Here is a 12,948-nt window from a genome sequence, read left to right on the forward strand (position 1 = left end):
ATTTGATCACTGCGTTAAGCTTCTCCAAAAGTTCCCCAAACTTGACATGTACCTGAATCATGCTAGAGTGAGAGGGTGTATGGGAGGCTCACCTGGAATACATTTTGGAATGGGAGAAGGCCTAATTTGTCTGTCTGCAATGCATTGACCAAAGTAGATTTAGATGATTTCTTATTTGCTTATGTTTCATATTCATAGTAAAGGGGTTAAGAAAGTGCAAGTGCAATCATTGCCTGTTCTTTTTTAGAGAACAAGAAAACCTATTTAATTATGAACCAAAGAGAACATGCCAGATGTACTATTTGTGCCTGGAAAGAGTAGGCTATGTAGTCACAGTAAATGATTTTAGCTCAGGTCTCCAAGAACAGATGACAAAATGCCACTTTCTTTTTATTCTTTATGTATTCATGAAATTCTTGCTGGAATATGTATGCACATAGAGCCATAACCTCAGATTTAATGCCACACGAGGGCAAGTTATCAGATATTTGATTTACAAGCAGTAAGAAATTCTGCAAATAAATTTATGGGGGCATTCTTTAATTGCAGGATTAACTGAAATGGCTAGAGAAAATATACAAAAAGTACTTACTATTTCACTTTATTATTATTTCTATATAATTTCTGTTTTTATATGATAATGTTTATTTGAAATGAGGTACCACAAATAAGACCAGAGGTAGAAAACAGCACACCAAATAACAAAAGAAAAAAAGAAAAAGAAACCAAACAAACAAGACCACATATACTTACAAACTCTCCTGAACCAAGTATGTTCAAGAATTAGTAAGCTGTACCCCGTACCCCCGTTCACTCATGAGGCTCTGGTAAAAGTCACACCTTTGGGTTTTTTACAATCTAAGTATGCTCTCGGCACCTAATGAGCTTTTTAAAAGCCAGCTTAAAGTCTTCATTAAAACTCGTGTACAACAGAGGGTTGATCAGAGAATTAACATAGCCAAGCCATGTCAAAAAATCAGCCACTTCGGAAGACACACTGTAGATGCTCAGACCTACAATCAACTCTTTGATGAAGAATGGAAGCCAAGACAAAATGAATGCACCCAAAATCAGTCCCAGGATGCGAGCTGCCTTGCGTTCTCTGGTGCTAGAGATTTGCTGGCGTTCCCCTGGGTGATCTAGATCATTGTGGAAGGGAGGGATCCTGATGGAGGTGTGGATCTTTTCAAACTCTGTGGTAGGGTCTGAGGTGGAGAAGTCAGACACGCAGAAAGTCTGTGTAAGTTTACAACTTGCAAAAGAATTCTGACTGTCTGTGCTTCTGTTGCTTAAGTGCCGGCTCGATCCCCTTTTCTGGTAAAGACTCTTGGCCGCATGGTAAATGCGGTAATAGAGAATCAGGATCAAAGTCAAGGGGATATAAAATGCCCCAAGTGTGGAGTAAATGGTGTAGATGACATGGTCATGCTGGATGGTGCACTGACTGGGGGGTGGGCTGAGTTGGCGGTGGCTCCTCCAAAACAGAGGGGGCATGGAGATGAAGATAGAGATGGTCCAGACGGTGAGGATCATCAGTCCAGCCCGCTTGGCTGTCCTCTTCCTGGCATATTCAATAGCATTGGTAATGGCCCAGTACCTGTCCAGGGCAATCACACAGAGATGGAGGATGGAGCAGGTGCAGCAGGTCATGTCCACACTCAGCCACACCTCACAGACGAAGTACCCAAGCTTCCAGCTGTCCATGACAATGTACATGATGCTCAGGGGCATGACCAGCACTGCCACCAGGAGGTCTGTCACCGCCAGAGAGCAGATTAGATAGTTTGCAGGCTGATGGAGTTTCTTGGTGGTGCAGATGGCCACAATCACAGCCGAGTTCAGCAACATGGTCAGGGTGGTGATAATCACCAGAGTCAGGCAAATAAACATCTTCTCTGTGATGGTCTTGGGTCTTACAGTGGTGCTGGCTTCTGTGGTACAGTTTGTGAGGTTCATCTTCCCCTTCTTCCAATCTACACTGCGGAGAAGCTATTAGTTATTTTCCTTCAGCTGGAGACTATGCAGCCTCGAATGTCTCTCATTTGTGAGGAGTCTGTAATTTCTTCAGCTACGCAGTTTATTGTGCACCGTTTACTGTGGGTCAAGAGAAGGGCCACAGCATTTCTTCTGAATGGAAAGTTCCTGAAAAATAAAATGTTACTGGTTAATGAATGAAAAAGCCACATTTTTCCTTGAAAACATGATAATATTTTGGATTTCATAAAATACCACACATTTTACATATATATTTTTTTAATCCTCTCTTTGAGTCCATCTTCACATTATTTCTCAAAGAATGCTTTTTTACATTAAATCCTCAAACTCTTTCTGATGAACAGATTACAAATTATATGTCTATTTTGCCACCTAAATTAGTTTCTTATTTATATTTCAAGTTAAAAAGGGTTTTTAATATTCAAAAGGATATATTCATATTATCAAAGACTTTAAAAATTCTGGTGCCATTTCTTTAAAGAAAAAAATTGTACTGTTTATAATGAATAGGCTTCAAACCACATTTTAAACTTTTGCAGCAATATTCAACTCCAACAGTACATCAGGGTCACAATGAGATTGTACACTTTTGTCTAACTACTTCTGACATTTTACATATCCCATTGTGCATTTCTTTGGAGAAAAGAGAGAGAAAAGCATATAATATAACTTTAATATTTGTGGCAAATTGTTCTCAGAGTAATACAGTAAGTCAGCTATGAAACAGCACCAATCACCAAGCTCAGTTATTGGGAGTAGGATGTTGTTCAGTGCTTGCCTAGCATGCATGAGGTCCTGGGTTCAATCTCCAGCACTACAAACAAGACAAATCAAAACAAATAACTCCCCCAAACAAAAATTCAATGCAAACCAAAAATAAACAGAAACTTGAATTCACTGTGGGTGAGGAAGATGGGAAAAGTGTGATTGGGTATAATGAATGCACGCTGTTTGCAGGTATGGAATTATCACACTGAACTTCATTGACATAGGGTCTTGATTTAACATCTAAACAGCCATCTTAAATGTTAACTGCCATCTTATGAGATAAGTATCGATTGTCTGTACTTCCTCTTATCCGAACTCCCTCCACCCCCATTAGTGACCTACCCCATGATACTATAACCCTAAGCCAATCCCAGAAGGACATGACCCCTTGACTCCTGAAAGCCCCATGGTGCCATTGACCTAAGCCAATCCCATGTTATTCCCCACCTGCATACCTCTGAGGCAAGCACCCCTGAGCCTATCCCATAGCGCCACAGCTACACCTCCAAACCCCTACCCCACAAAAGCTGAACACCCAAACATCTCCGGGGCCTCTCTCCACTCTATAGAGGGATGGCCTTTATTTGTCAGCTTTGACAAATAAACCTTTGTGTGGATCTCTGACTGGTCTCCATCCTTCATTTCTCGCTCGCCCATCTCTTGCTTTCTCACTTTCCTTTCAATTGATATGTTCAATTAATATGTTAATAATAAAATTAAACAATGATTAAATAAATGAAAATACATATATGACGAGAAATTTAAAGAGTGTTTAGTTTCAGTTAACATTTATGTTCTACGTATATACTTATGTATGTACATATGTATCTATCTCCCCGAGAACTGCGATAAAGCAGGTCAATCAGTGAGATAGTAACATTTTAAAAGAAAGCTAAAGTCAAATATAGATGTGTGCTCATGTGAACTTGGCAATCAAGATCTGTATGGGAATATTCACAGCTGAAGGCTGCTGGATAGAAAGCTCATCACATTCTCTGATTTGAGTCCATGGAATTAGGTTCAGGAAGATTTGAAGAAAAATGGGTATTATACCAGTTTTAAGAAGGGACATCGATGGATGTGTATCAGAATTAACAGAAAATAATTTTGGCAAAGATGGTGGCAGGAGCAGTGAGGCATATGTTAAAACAGGGAGTGAATATGAATGGGTGTCATGAGCCATCCATAAGCTGTGTTTTCCTTTAGGATCTCTCCCTTTGACAATGATCTAGATCACCCAGAGGAAGCCAGCAAATCTCTGTGTGAGCTATGCGCATTTGAGTTTATGAGGAGACTGTCCTGATTGATGTTGCTGCCTGATTGGGCTGTGTGACAGTGTGTATGCCTTTTCTCTCTCTCTGCCTGTGAGCCCATACAGTACCTGAGATGGGTGTGTCTTTCCAAGATGTCAATCAACCTGCTGACCGCAAGGCTTCACCAAGCAAGACTCTACCCTTTGAAACTCAATCCCTTGCCTTATTTGGGTGGCATATTCTATGAATGGCTTATCCCCAATAAATAGGGGGGTTTCAGGTGTGCTTTCTCTCTTGCCTCTAGCCTCCCTTGCTCCCCTTGTCTTCCAGCATGGGAGCTGACACCTGAGGTCTTAGAGCTGTACTTGACTCCCCAGAAAGGTATATCTGTGTTTGTGTGTTTTTTTTAGTTGCCAGCTGGGGACAAATGGGATTTGAAGGATTAGGAACCCCAAGTCAGGAAGTAGGAATAAAAATCTCCAGGCTGTGGGTGAAGTCTATCCCTGGATATAATTTCTCCTACTCACAGAATTCACACACAAAAAAACAAAAACAATAGCAACAAAAAACCAAAACCAAGCGGGCTAGGTTGTGGCTCAGTGGTAGAGTGCTTGCCTAGCCTGGGTGAGGCACTGGGTGTGATTCTCAACATCGCATATAAATTAAAAAAATAAAGGTCCATCAGCAACTAAAAAACCCAAACCAAACCAAAACAAACAAACAAAAATTAAACAGAACAAAACACAAAACAAACAAAAACCAAACCAAAACAACAAAACTCTCAAAACCTGTAGGAGAGGAAGATGGGAGCCATTTACCCTTCAAATATAGAAAATAAAATGAAATAACAATGATTTCACTAAAGACTATAAAGGGGACAATTGTTTTAAGGTGGTCTGTGTCTTTCTGCCACTAAATGATATACTTTCTGCCTGTCTTTTTCATTTGCTTTCACAGTGTTTCTGTGGATGTACCTGCTTTAAGATGTTTCTTTAGTTCTTCCATGGGGGGTTTGCTGCGCCACCAACCCCTTGCTCTTTTGAATGTTTTTTCCTACACTGTTATATTTCTCTCCTTTTCTTAAACTTGTATTTGAGTCAGACTGTAGAATTGAAGGAGGATAAGCTTTGGACTCAGACAGATCTGCTTCAGATTCCAACTGGGCCACTGATTTATCTGCTTGGGTCAGTCTCTGCATTTTTCTCAGTGTCCCAAGTGTTTAGTTCTTCATTTTGATGTCTATTTCTTTAAAAAAATGAAATGAGTTTTCTTTTCTTTTTTTTAGTCTGTGTTTATTAATCCTCGGTTATGTTTTCTTGGGTTTTGGAGATTTGTTGGTTAAAGTAGTTCTCAACAAAAAAGCTTTTTCATTAATGGTAAGATTCAGAGTATAGAGAGATATATGGAGCAGGGACAGAAAACTTTATAAATGTCAGTTTATAGTAGAAGCAATTAGGAAACACAGTTATTTTGAAAGCAGGCCATTAAACATATCAGAAGTAATTCAGCTTTATAGAGCTTTCAAACTCTGCTCTCTTCACTGAACTCCCTTATCTCCCAATTGTCATTTCTCTGATGACATCATTTTTCTCTCTTGGTTTGTAACTAGTTTTCCTTGCCCCCAGCAGGCTATCAATTTTTATCCCCTAGATGCCCAATGTATCTCTTTATCTATTTCTAATTAAATTATCAAAAAATTACAGGTTGGGGATCTCCATTCTTACCTCTCCATTGTGAATTTCTGGTTTATTTTGTGCCCAGGTCTTTTGGAGTAGGAGTTAAATTTTGTGACTTTGTATTTTCAGTCACCCTCAACTCCTGCACACATCCAGCTTGCCATCTTTTATTTTTTCCCTTTATTCCTGTATCTTGACGTTCACTCCACAGCAACATATAGAACACGTTCTTGGGAATGGCTAGGTGAGATTGGGTCCAGGAAGACAACTGGGGGCTGATTGTAGATTGAACAGGTGTTGGAAATGGGCCCTGAGCTCTTCACTGTTGAGGAACCAGCAAAGCAGAGAGTGAAGCACAGCTACTGAGGTGAAAGAGACCGATGAGAGGAAATTTTATTTCAAGACCATGTGAAGAAAGCCAGAGTGATCAACTGTGTCCATGCTACCAACAGTGATAGGGACTTGAGCACTGGACTGGGCAGTATGATGATGTCAGTGATCTTGACGAGAACAGCTTGGTGAACTGATGGAAATGAAAGGCTGAATGTAGTGATTTCAAGAAAGAAGGGGAGGAGAGTAAGTAGAGACAGTGAATAAGAACACTTATTTCAAGAGTTTTGCTGAAAAAAGGAATACAGAAATTAGGTCATAGCTGTGGTGGGGGAATGTGGTGGTGGTGGTGGTTTTCTAAGATGAGAGATTGTCTTATAACTAGGCTGATTACAATTTTTTTTTTTTGCTGCCACACTTTATACCCCTCCTATTGAGACAGTGTTTTTGGAGCAAGTGACATATAACAGAGGAAGAAGAAAAGCAGTAAGGGAGGAGGCTGATGAGAGTCCCTCAGTGTTGTCTAGGAGCACGAGGTAGGTAGAGATCCTTAGCAATTTAGATTATTTTAGGGACTGTGAAGAGGTCAAAGATAACAGGCCCGCTCAGGAAATGATTCAATCTCAATTGCCTTATGTTCCTTTTACCTTCTTAAGAAAATCCACTTTCTTAGTAGGCCTTGTGATTTCTAATTAGAACAGTGCTGGCTAAATACCACCTGGAAATCTCTTAAGTCTCTTTAGTTTTTTACACAGTGGTGTAGGAGGGGCTATGATAACACTTAACTCAAAATATGCTCTGCAGAACTGATCCAAATGCTTATGTTACTACACCAAGCATTTATTAGTCCACTGGAAGGGAAAGTTAACTGCAATAATCATAGCTAAAAACAAATGCATGCGATTCAAAAATTGATGCAGGAATTTCTTGGGAATTTGTAACTTTCAGTTTCTGCTGTAAGTATAACATGGAAAACACTTGTGCAGTCCAATATTGAAGTGGTTTTTTTTTCATTAAAATTATGAACAAAAATAATCATTCTAAATCAAATTGATTAGTGTACACGGCTTCCTGCTAACTGGAATACTCTGGAGCCTGGGGTTTATGCCATCCCAGGGAAATTCAGAGCACGAGGGGATGAATTCATAGGAAACGAGGTGTTAAGTAGGATTTGTCAGGCTGTTCTTCAGGGGCATCTGCCTTTGCAAATAGAGGGAGAGGGACAAGAACATCTTTCTCATTCAGGAGGAGTATCTAAAGCATCTAGTGTTGTTTAGAAGGATAAGTTGGCCGGCACCTGCTTACCTTAACATTCTCTTAGAGAAGATTTTATATTTTGGATCAAGTTCCCCCATTAGAAAAGGAAATTCACTTCATAAATTCTGTTTTACTTTGTTCTCTACAGTGTGACTGGGTCAGAAGTGTTGGAGAAGAAGCTCAGAGTAGCAGCTGTACACGCAGAGTCTGAATCCTGGCTCTGCCACCCCTCGGCTGTGGTGTAATTCTAAGCAAGCTCTTTAGCCTTCTCCTGTTTCCTTAACTGATTTATCCTCTTTGAACTGAGGATAATGAAACATTTCTCATGAAGGTTAGGGTAATTTGAAGGTCAAAAGATCCCATTTGTAAAATGCTTAGAACATTTTATGCTACTTGTAAAATGCTTAGAACAATGACCAGTACATTGAAAGTGGTATATAAGTATTTGGCATCATTTGTTATATGATTTTTTCCCAGGGAATTTTGCATTGGGTGATAGATATATTCCACTCCACAAACACTCATATATAAAGAGAGGTTTCTCTATTATTTTCACTAGGGGACTTTTTGGTTTCTTTATTTAATACAGAATTAATTGTACTCCATACTGTACAATGTGAAGTATATGGTAAAAACACTTCTTATTTTTTAAAGCATAAATTATTTAGTGCCCTTACTAAATTCATTGAGAGTCAGCCGTCAGGAACTTAGTGTTTCTTGTTCCCACTTATTTCTTTAAAAAATGCTTGTATTAGTTCATTATATACATAATAGTTGGCTTCATTCTGACATAATTATACATGCATGGAATATAACTTGCTCCAATTCAGTCCCCAGGGCTTCCTCTTTCCCTCCTCTCTTCCCTTGCCCTGTTCCCCTTCCTCTACTCGGTTGGTCTTCCTTCTATTTAGTTACTGTTTTTTAAATTGATCCTTTATAGCTGTAGCTAAATGTGGAATTCACTGTGGTATATTCGCTTATGTATATAGCATAATTTGGTCAATTTTATTTCACAGTTGTCTTTCCCCATTCTTCCTCCCTCCCCCAATCTCCCTCTAGAGGTCTATATTTTTTATAATGCAACTTAATTTCTACCTCTAAGCTAGTCACTTCTCATGCTTGGGACTTTTGCTGTGTCCATCTCCAGTCTCTGCCCAGTATAAATTGGTTGTAGCCCTGAGCATTCCTGATCAACTCGTGTACTCTACACAGAAGTACCATTGTTGAGAGGGTATTTTCAAAGGACCAGGTTTGAAATATACCTCAGCTATACTTACTTTTCCCTATTTAGATCCCAGCGTTTACCCAGTGGGCCTTTGTGAATCCTGACTTCTATGTCCTCCCAAACATTCTGCAGATGCCACTTCCTGTTGGTAATTCATTCTCTGCTGCTCCAATTTTTTTTTTCTGTTTTTGCACACAGCTCTTACATCCAGACAGGAATACTGCCCTCAACTCCTCCAATTGTGCCTGTCTCTCTCTTAGCTGCTTTTCCTGGTTTTACATGATAGGTTGAGATTTGATGCCTTCCTGTCTTGCTTTCTAGAAATCCAAGGTCACCTAGTAGCTATTGCAAAAGCAGTTGAAACTGTCCAAATCAGTGCATTCCATTTTAAGCCTGTTATACCCATCACTAATTTGAAGGACTGACAGAGGACCAAGAAACGTGTTTAATTATGTTACTATTACGACTGCAGTCATCAAAATGTAACCTATAGGAAAATCCACAATTTCTTAAATTAAAAAAAAATAAATTGCAGAGAAAAAAGGAATAGAAAGTGTGGCATGTAGATTAAAAGGAACTTAAAAGACATAAACATAAAAATATGCAAAAACTAGATTACTGTTATTAGTGTTATACTCGTGGATGCTATAATTTAAAGAAAAGCTAAATGTCAGGAGAGTGATTATTTTTGGAGGAGACGGAGATGGTTATGATTGGGACATGGCTTCTGGTGATGTCTCAATTCCTAGTAATCCCTCTTCCACTTTCATGTTGACTTTTTTTTCTTTTTCTCTTTTAGTTTCCACATTTGATTGACACTTATCTTTCTGTATCTCATTTATTTCACTTATCATGAGGGATGTCCTTCCATTTTATCCATTTTTTCTGCAAATGGCACGATTTCATTTTTCTTTGTGCCTGAATAATGCTCAGTTGTGTATACATACCACATTTCTTTATCCATTCACCTGTTGATGGACACCTAGACTGATTTTTTTGCATTAATTGATACCCATCATTTTATTTTCTTCTACCCTTTGTTAATCTGTTAGATTATACAGCCTTATGTTCCTGGAATAAATCTCACTATTTGTGGTATGTAATTCACTTTATATTTCACTGACTTCTATTTGGTTATATTTTGCTAAGGATTTATGTATCTGTATTCATGAAGGATACTGGTCTGTAATGTTTTTGTACTATCTTGTTTTGGTTTTGATATCAGGGCATACTGACTTTATAAAACAAATTGGGAAGTGTTCCTTTATGTTCTCTGGAAGAGACTGTATAGACCTAGTGTTACTTCTTTACCCCTTTGGTATAATTCTTCAGTAAAACCATGTGGGCCTGAAGATTAATTTTTTAGGAGTTTTAAAATTATGAATTCAATTTTCTTAACAGTAATAGGGCTATTCAAGTTATTTCCTAGAGAGTGAAAGATGTGCTATTATATTGTGGTCTATTTGACTCTTGAAATTTAGAAGGGTTTGTTTGATGTACATAGATGCTCCATAGTTTGGGGCATAAATATTTATAATTGTTATGACCTGCTTATATATACTTCCCTTAAGAAGTATGAAATGTCCTTCTTTGTCTCTTCTGACTAACTTTGGTTTGAAGTCTACTTTATCTCAAATGAGAATGGAAACCCCTGCTTGTTTATGCAATCCATATGAGTGATAAGTTTTTTCCCATCCTTTCACCTTCAGCCTGTGGATGTCTTTGCCTATGAGGTGAGTCTCTTGAAGACAGCATATTGTTGGGTCTTGCTTCTTAATCCAATCTGCCAGTCTATGTCTTTTAATTGATGAGTTTAGGCCGTGAACATTCAAGGTTATTATTGAGATATGATTTGTATTCCCTGTCAATTTGATTTATTTCTGGTTTTTGATTTGTCTTAGTTTCTCATTTAGTTGAATGTCCCTTTAGTGTAGATCCTCCTTTGCTAGTTTTCACTTTATTATTTCACTTGATCCTCATGGAATATTTTGTTGAGAATGCTCTGTAGTGTAGGCTTTCTAGTTGTGAATTCTTTTAGTTTTGTTTATCATGGAATGTTTTAATTTCATCTTCAAATCTGAAACTTAATTTTGCTGGATATAAAACTCTTGGTTGACATCCATTTTTATTTCAGAGCTTGATGAAATATATTATTCCAAGACCTCCTAACTTTGAGGGTCTGGGTTGAGAAATCAGTTGAGATCTGAATTGATTTGATTTTTTTTCTTATAGTCTTTAAGATTTTATCGTTATTCTCTGTGTTAGTCATTCTCATTATAATGTGTCTTGGTGAGGGTCTGCTGTAATTTTGTACATTTGGGGTCCTGTAAGCCTCTTATATTTGATTTTCCATTCCATTCTTTAGGTTTGGGAAATTTACTGCTATTATATCATTGAAAAGATTGTGTATTTCTTTGATATTTTTCTCTGCTCCTTCATCTATTCTGATAACTCTTAAATTTGGTCTTTTTATGTTATCCCATACTTCTTGAATGTTCTGTTCATGGTTTCTTACCATCTTATCTGCGTGTTCAACTCTACTTTCAAGATTATATATTTTTTTCTTCATTGTCTGATGTTCTATCTTCCAAGTGGTCTAGTCTGTTGGTGATGCTTTCTATTGAATTTATAATTTGGTTTATTGATTCCTTCATTTTGAGGATTTCTGCTTTTTTTTCCTTCATGATCTCTATCTCTTTATTGAAGTGGTCTTTTACTTCCTTTATTTTTTCTTTGATTTCACTCCTTATACTACTCTTTACTTTACATATCAGTTTAACTATATACAATATGAACTCCTTCTTGGACATTTCTTCTACTGTGTTGTCAGTGGTTTCTGTTGTTGAAGCATCTTGGTTTGTTTGGGGTACTTTGTTCCCTTGTTTTTTATGTTGTTAGTGTGTTTTCCCATCTAAAAGTATGGATCTAAGGTAGGATAAATTCTACCCTGTAGACCTATAGTGTCCCTGAAGGTTTCCAGCCCTTCACCTTTACTGGTGAGACCAATATCAACAGTACCCAGTATACACAGTATATAGCCTTAAACCTAATAGCTCTCACTGAGGCGTCTATTGCTTTCTCGCATTAAACAAAAATGATGAGTTCAATAACTATCTATAGTACAAACAGAATATCTGTCAAAACTATTTACAATTTCAAATGGTGGGTGAGAGAACAGAGGTAGTGTAGTATGCAATATTCGTGAGGGAGGAAGAGAAAAGCTAGAAGTAAAAATTCACAGGAAGAGTAGAAGAGGAGCTGACAGAGATTGGCTGTTAGTTGGAGAAAAGTTGGGGAAAATTATCCAAGAAAATAGACAAGAGAGAGGAAGAATATGAACAAAGAGAAAAAAATTAAAGACATAAAAAATGCAAAACACCATTCATGTATCATTGTCCTCCACACATTGATGCATAAAAAACATCCTGTTCCAAATATGGTAGAGAGATTAGTGAATCAAAAAATAAAATAAAATAAATCTTTCTGGAAAATCAAACAGTCTCTGTTAGTATTCAACAGTTTCTCAGCCCTGTCTCTGACATCCCTTGGGATCACCAAACGCAGATCAGCCCTTGTAAACCCAGTCTCTATCCCACTGATCTGGGCTTCAGATACCTCAGGCTCTGCCACGCTGCAGTCCCAGGATCTCAACTCTGCTCCTACTTGCAGAGAGACTACTAGGGATACACTTATGCAAAGGAGCAACCCTGAGATGCAGTAGCAAGACAAAGGCCACCAGCACTTCCAGCTGAAAGACACCAGGCTCCTCCAAACCTGCAGGCACCCCCACAGTAGATCTGCAAGGCCCAACTGGAGTCCCCAGACAGAGGCTCTTGTGGTGATAAACCTGCTGGTACCCAGGCCCCAGGCCCTGGCTGGTGTCCCAAAATGGGTGCAGCCACGAGCAGCCAAACCTGGAGCTTCCCCCAGAGCAGTCCTCTAGGCCATAGTAGCAGCAGTAGTGGCCGTGGTTGTTGGCAGCAGGCAGCAGGTCAGTAGTATTGGTGGCTGTATCTGCAGTTGCAACTGTAGCTGTGGGGGCAGCATCACTAGGTGATTTCTGGGGAAGGGGTGGGGGATGAGCAGCAGTGTTGGCTTCAGTTGCATCTGGGGCAGTGGTTTCTTCTGTGGCAGCAGCACTCAGAAAGAAGACCTCCAGATGACCTCAGGCTGGCACCAGAAGAAACAGAGGCAGTAGCAATGGTGGTAGCAGTGCAGGCCCCTTTTTATTTTTTATTTTAAGACAAGGTCTCACTACCTTGCTAAATTGCTGAGGCTTGTCTTGAACTTGCTATTCTCCTACCTCAGCCTCCAGAGATGCTGGAATTACAGGCATGCAATCACCACACCCCGGCTCACTTTTAAATCTTCAGAACTATAATGATATTACCTGTTTAATTAATGACATCGGTAATTTGTGTCTTTTCTTTTGCTTCTTCCTTTG

The 12,948-nt window shown here is 38.8% G+C and overlaps 1 protein-coding gene across 1 annotated transcript in view; it reads right to left on the reverse strand.

The window, feature by feature from the left end:
- Positions 1-407: 407 nt before the first annotated feature.
- The window catches only part of Htr1e (5-hydroxytryptamine receptor 1E), a 73,493-nt gene continuing 60,952 nt past the window's right edge, over positions 408-12,948 (reverse strand). Inside the window, exon 2 of the mRNA XM_046429586.2 lies at positions 408-2,142. Within this exon, the coding sequence (XP_046285542.1) occupies positions 859-1,956 (1,098 nt within the window). The 5' untranslated portion in view covers positions 1,957-2,142 and the 3' untranslated portion in view covers positions 408-858. The remainder of the gene's footprint in view (positions 2,143-12,948) is intronic.

The sequence above is a fragment of the Marmota monax genome, unplaced genomic scaffold (assembly GCF_021218885.2).
Source record: "Marmota monax isolate L192 unplaced genomic scaffold, Marmota_monax_Labrador192_F-V1.1 WCK01_AAM20220418_F8-fsc00013, whole genome shotgun sequence".
NCBI lineage: Eukaryota > Metazoa > Chordata > Mammalia > Rodentia > Sciuridae > Marmota > Marmota monax.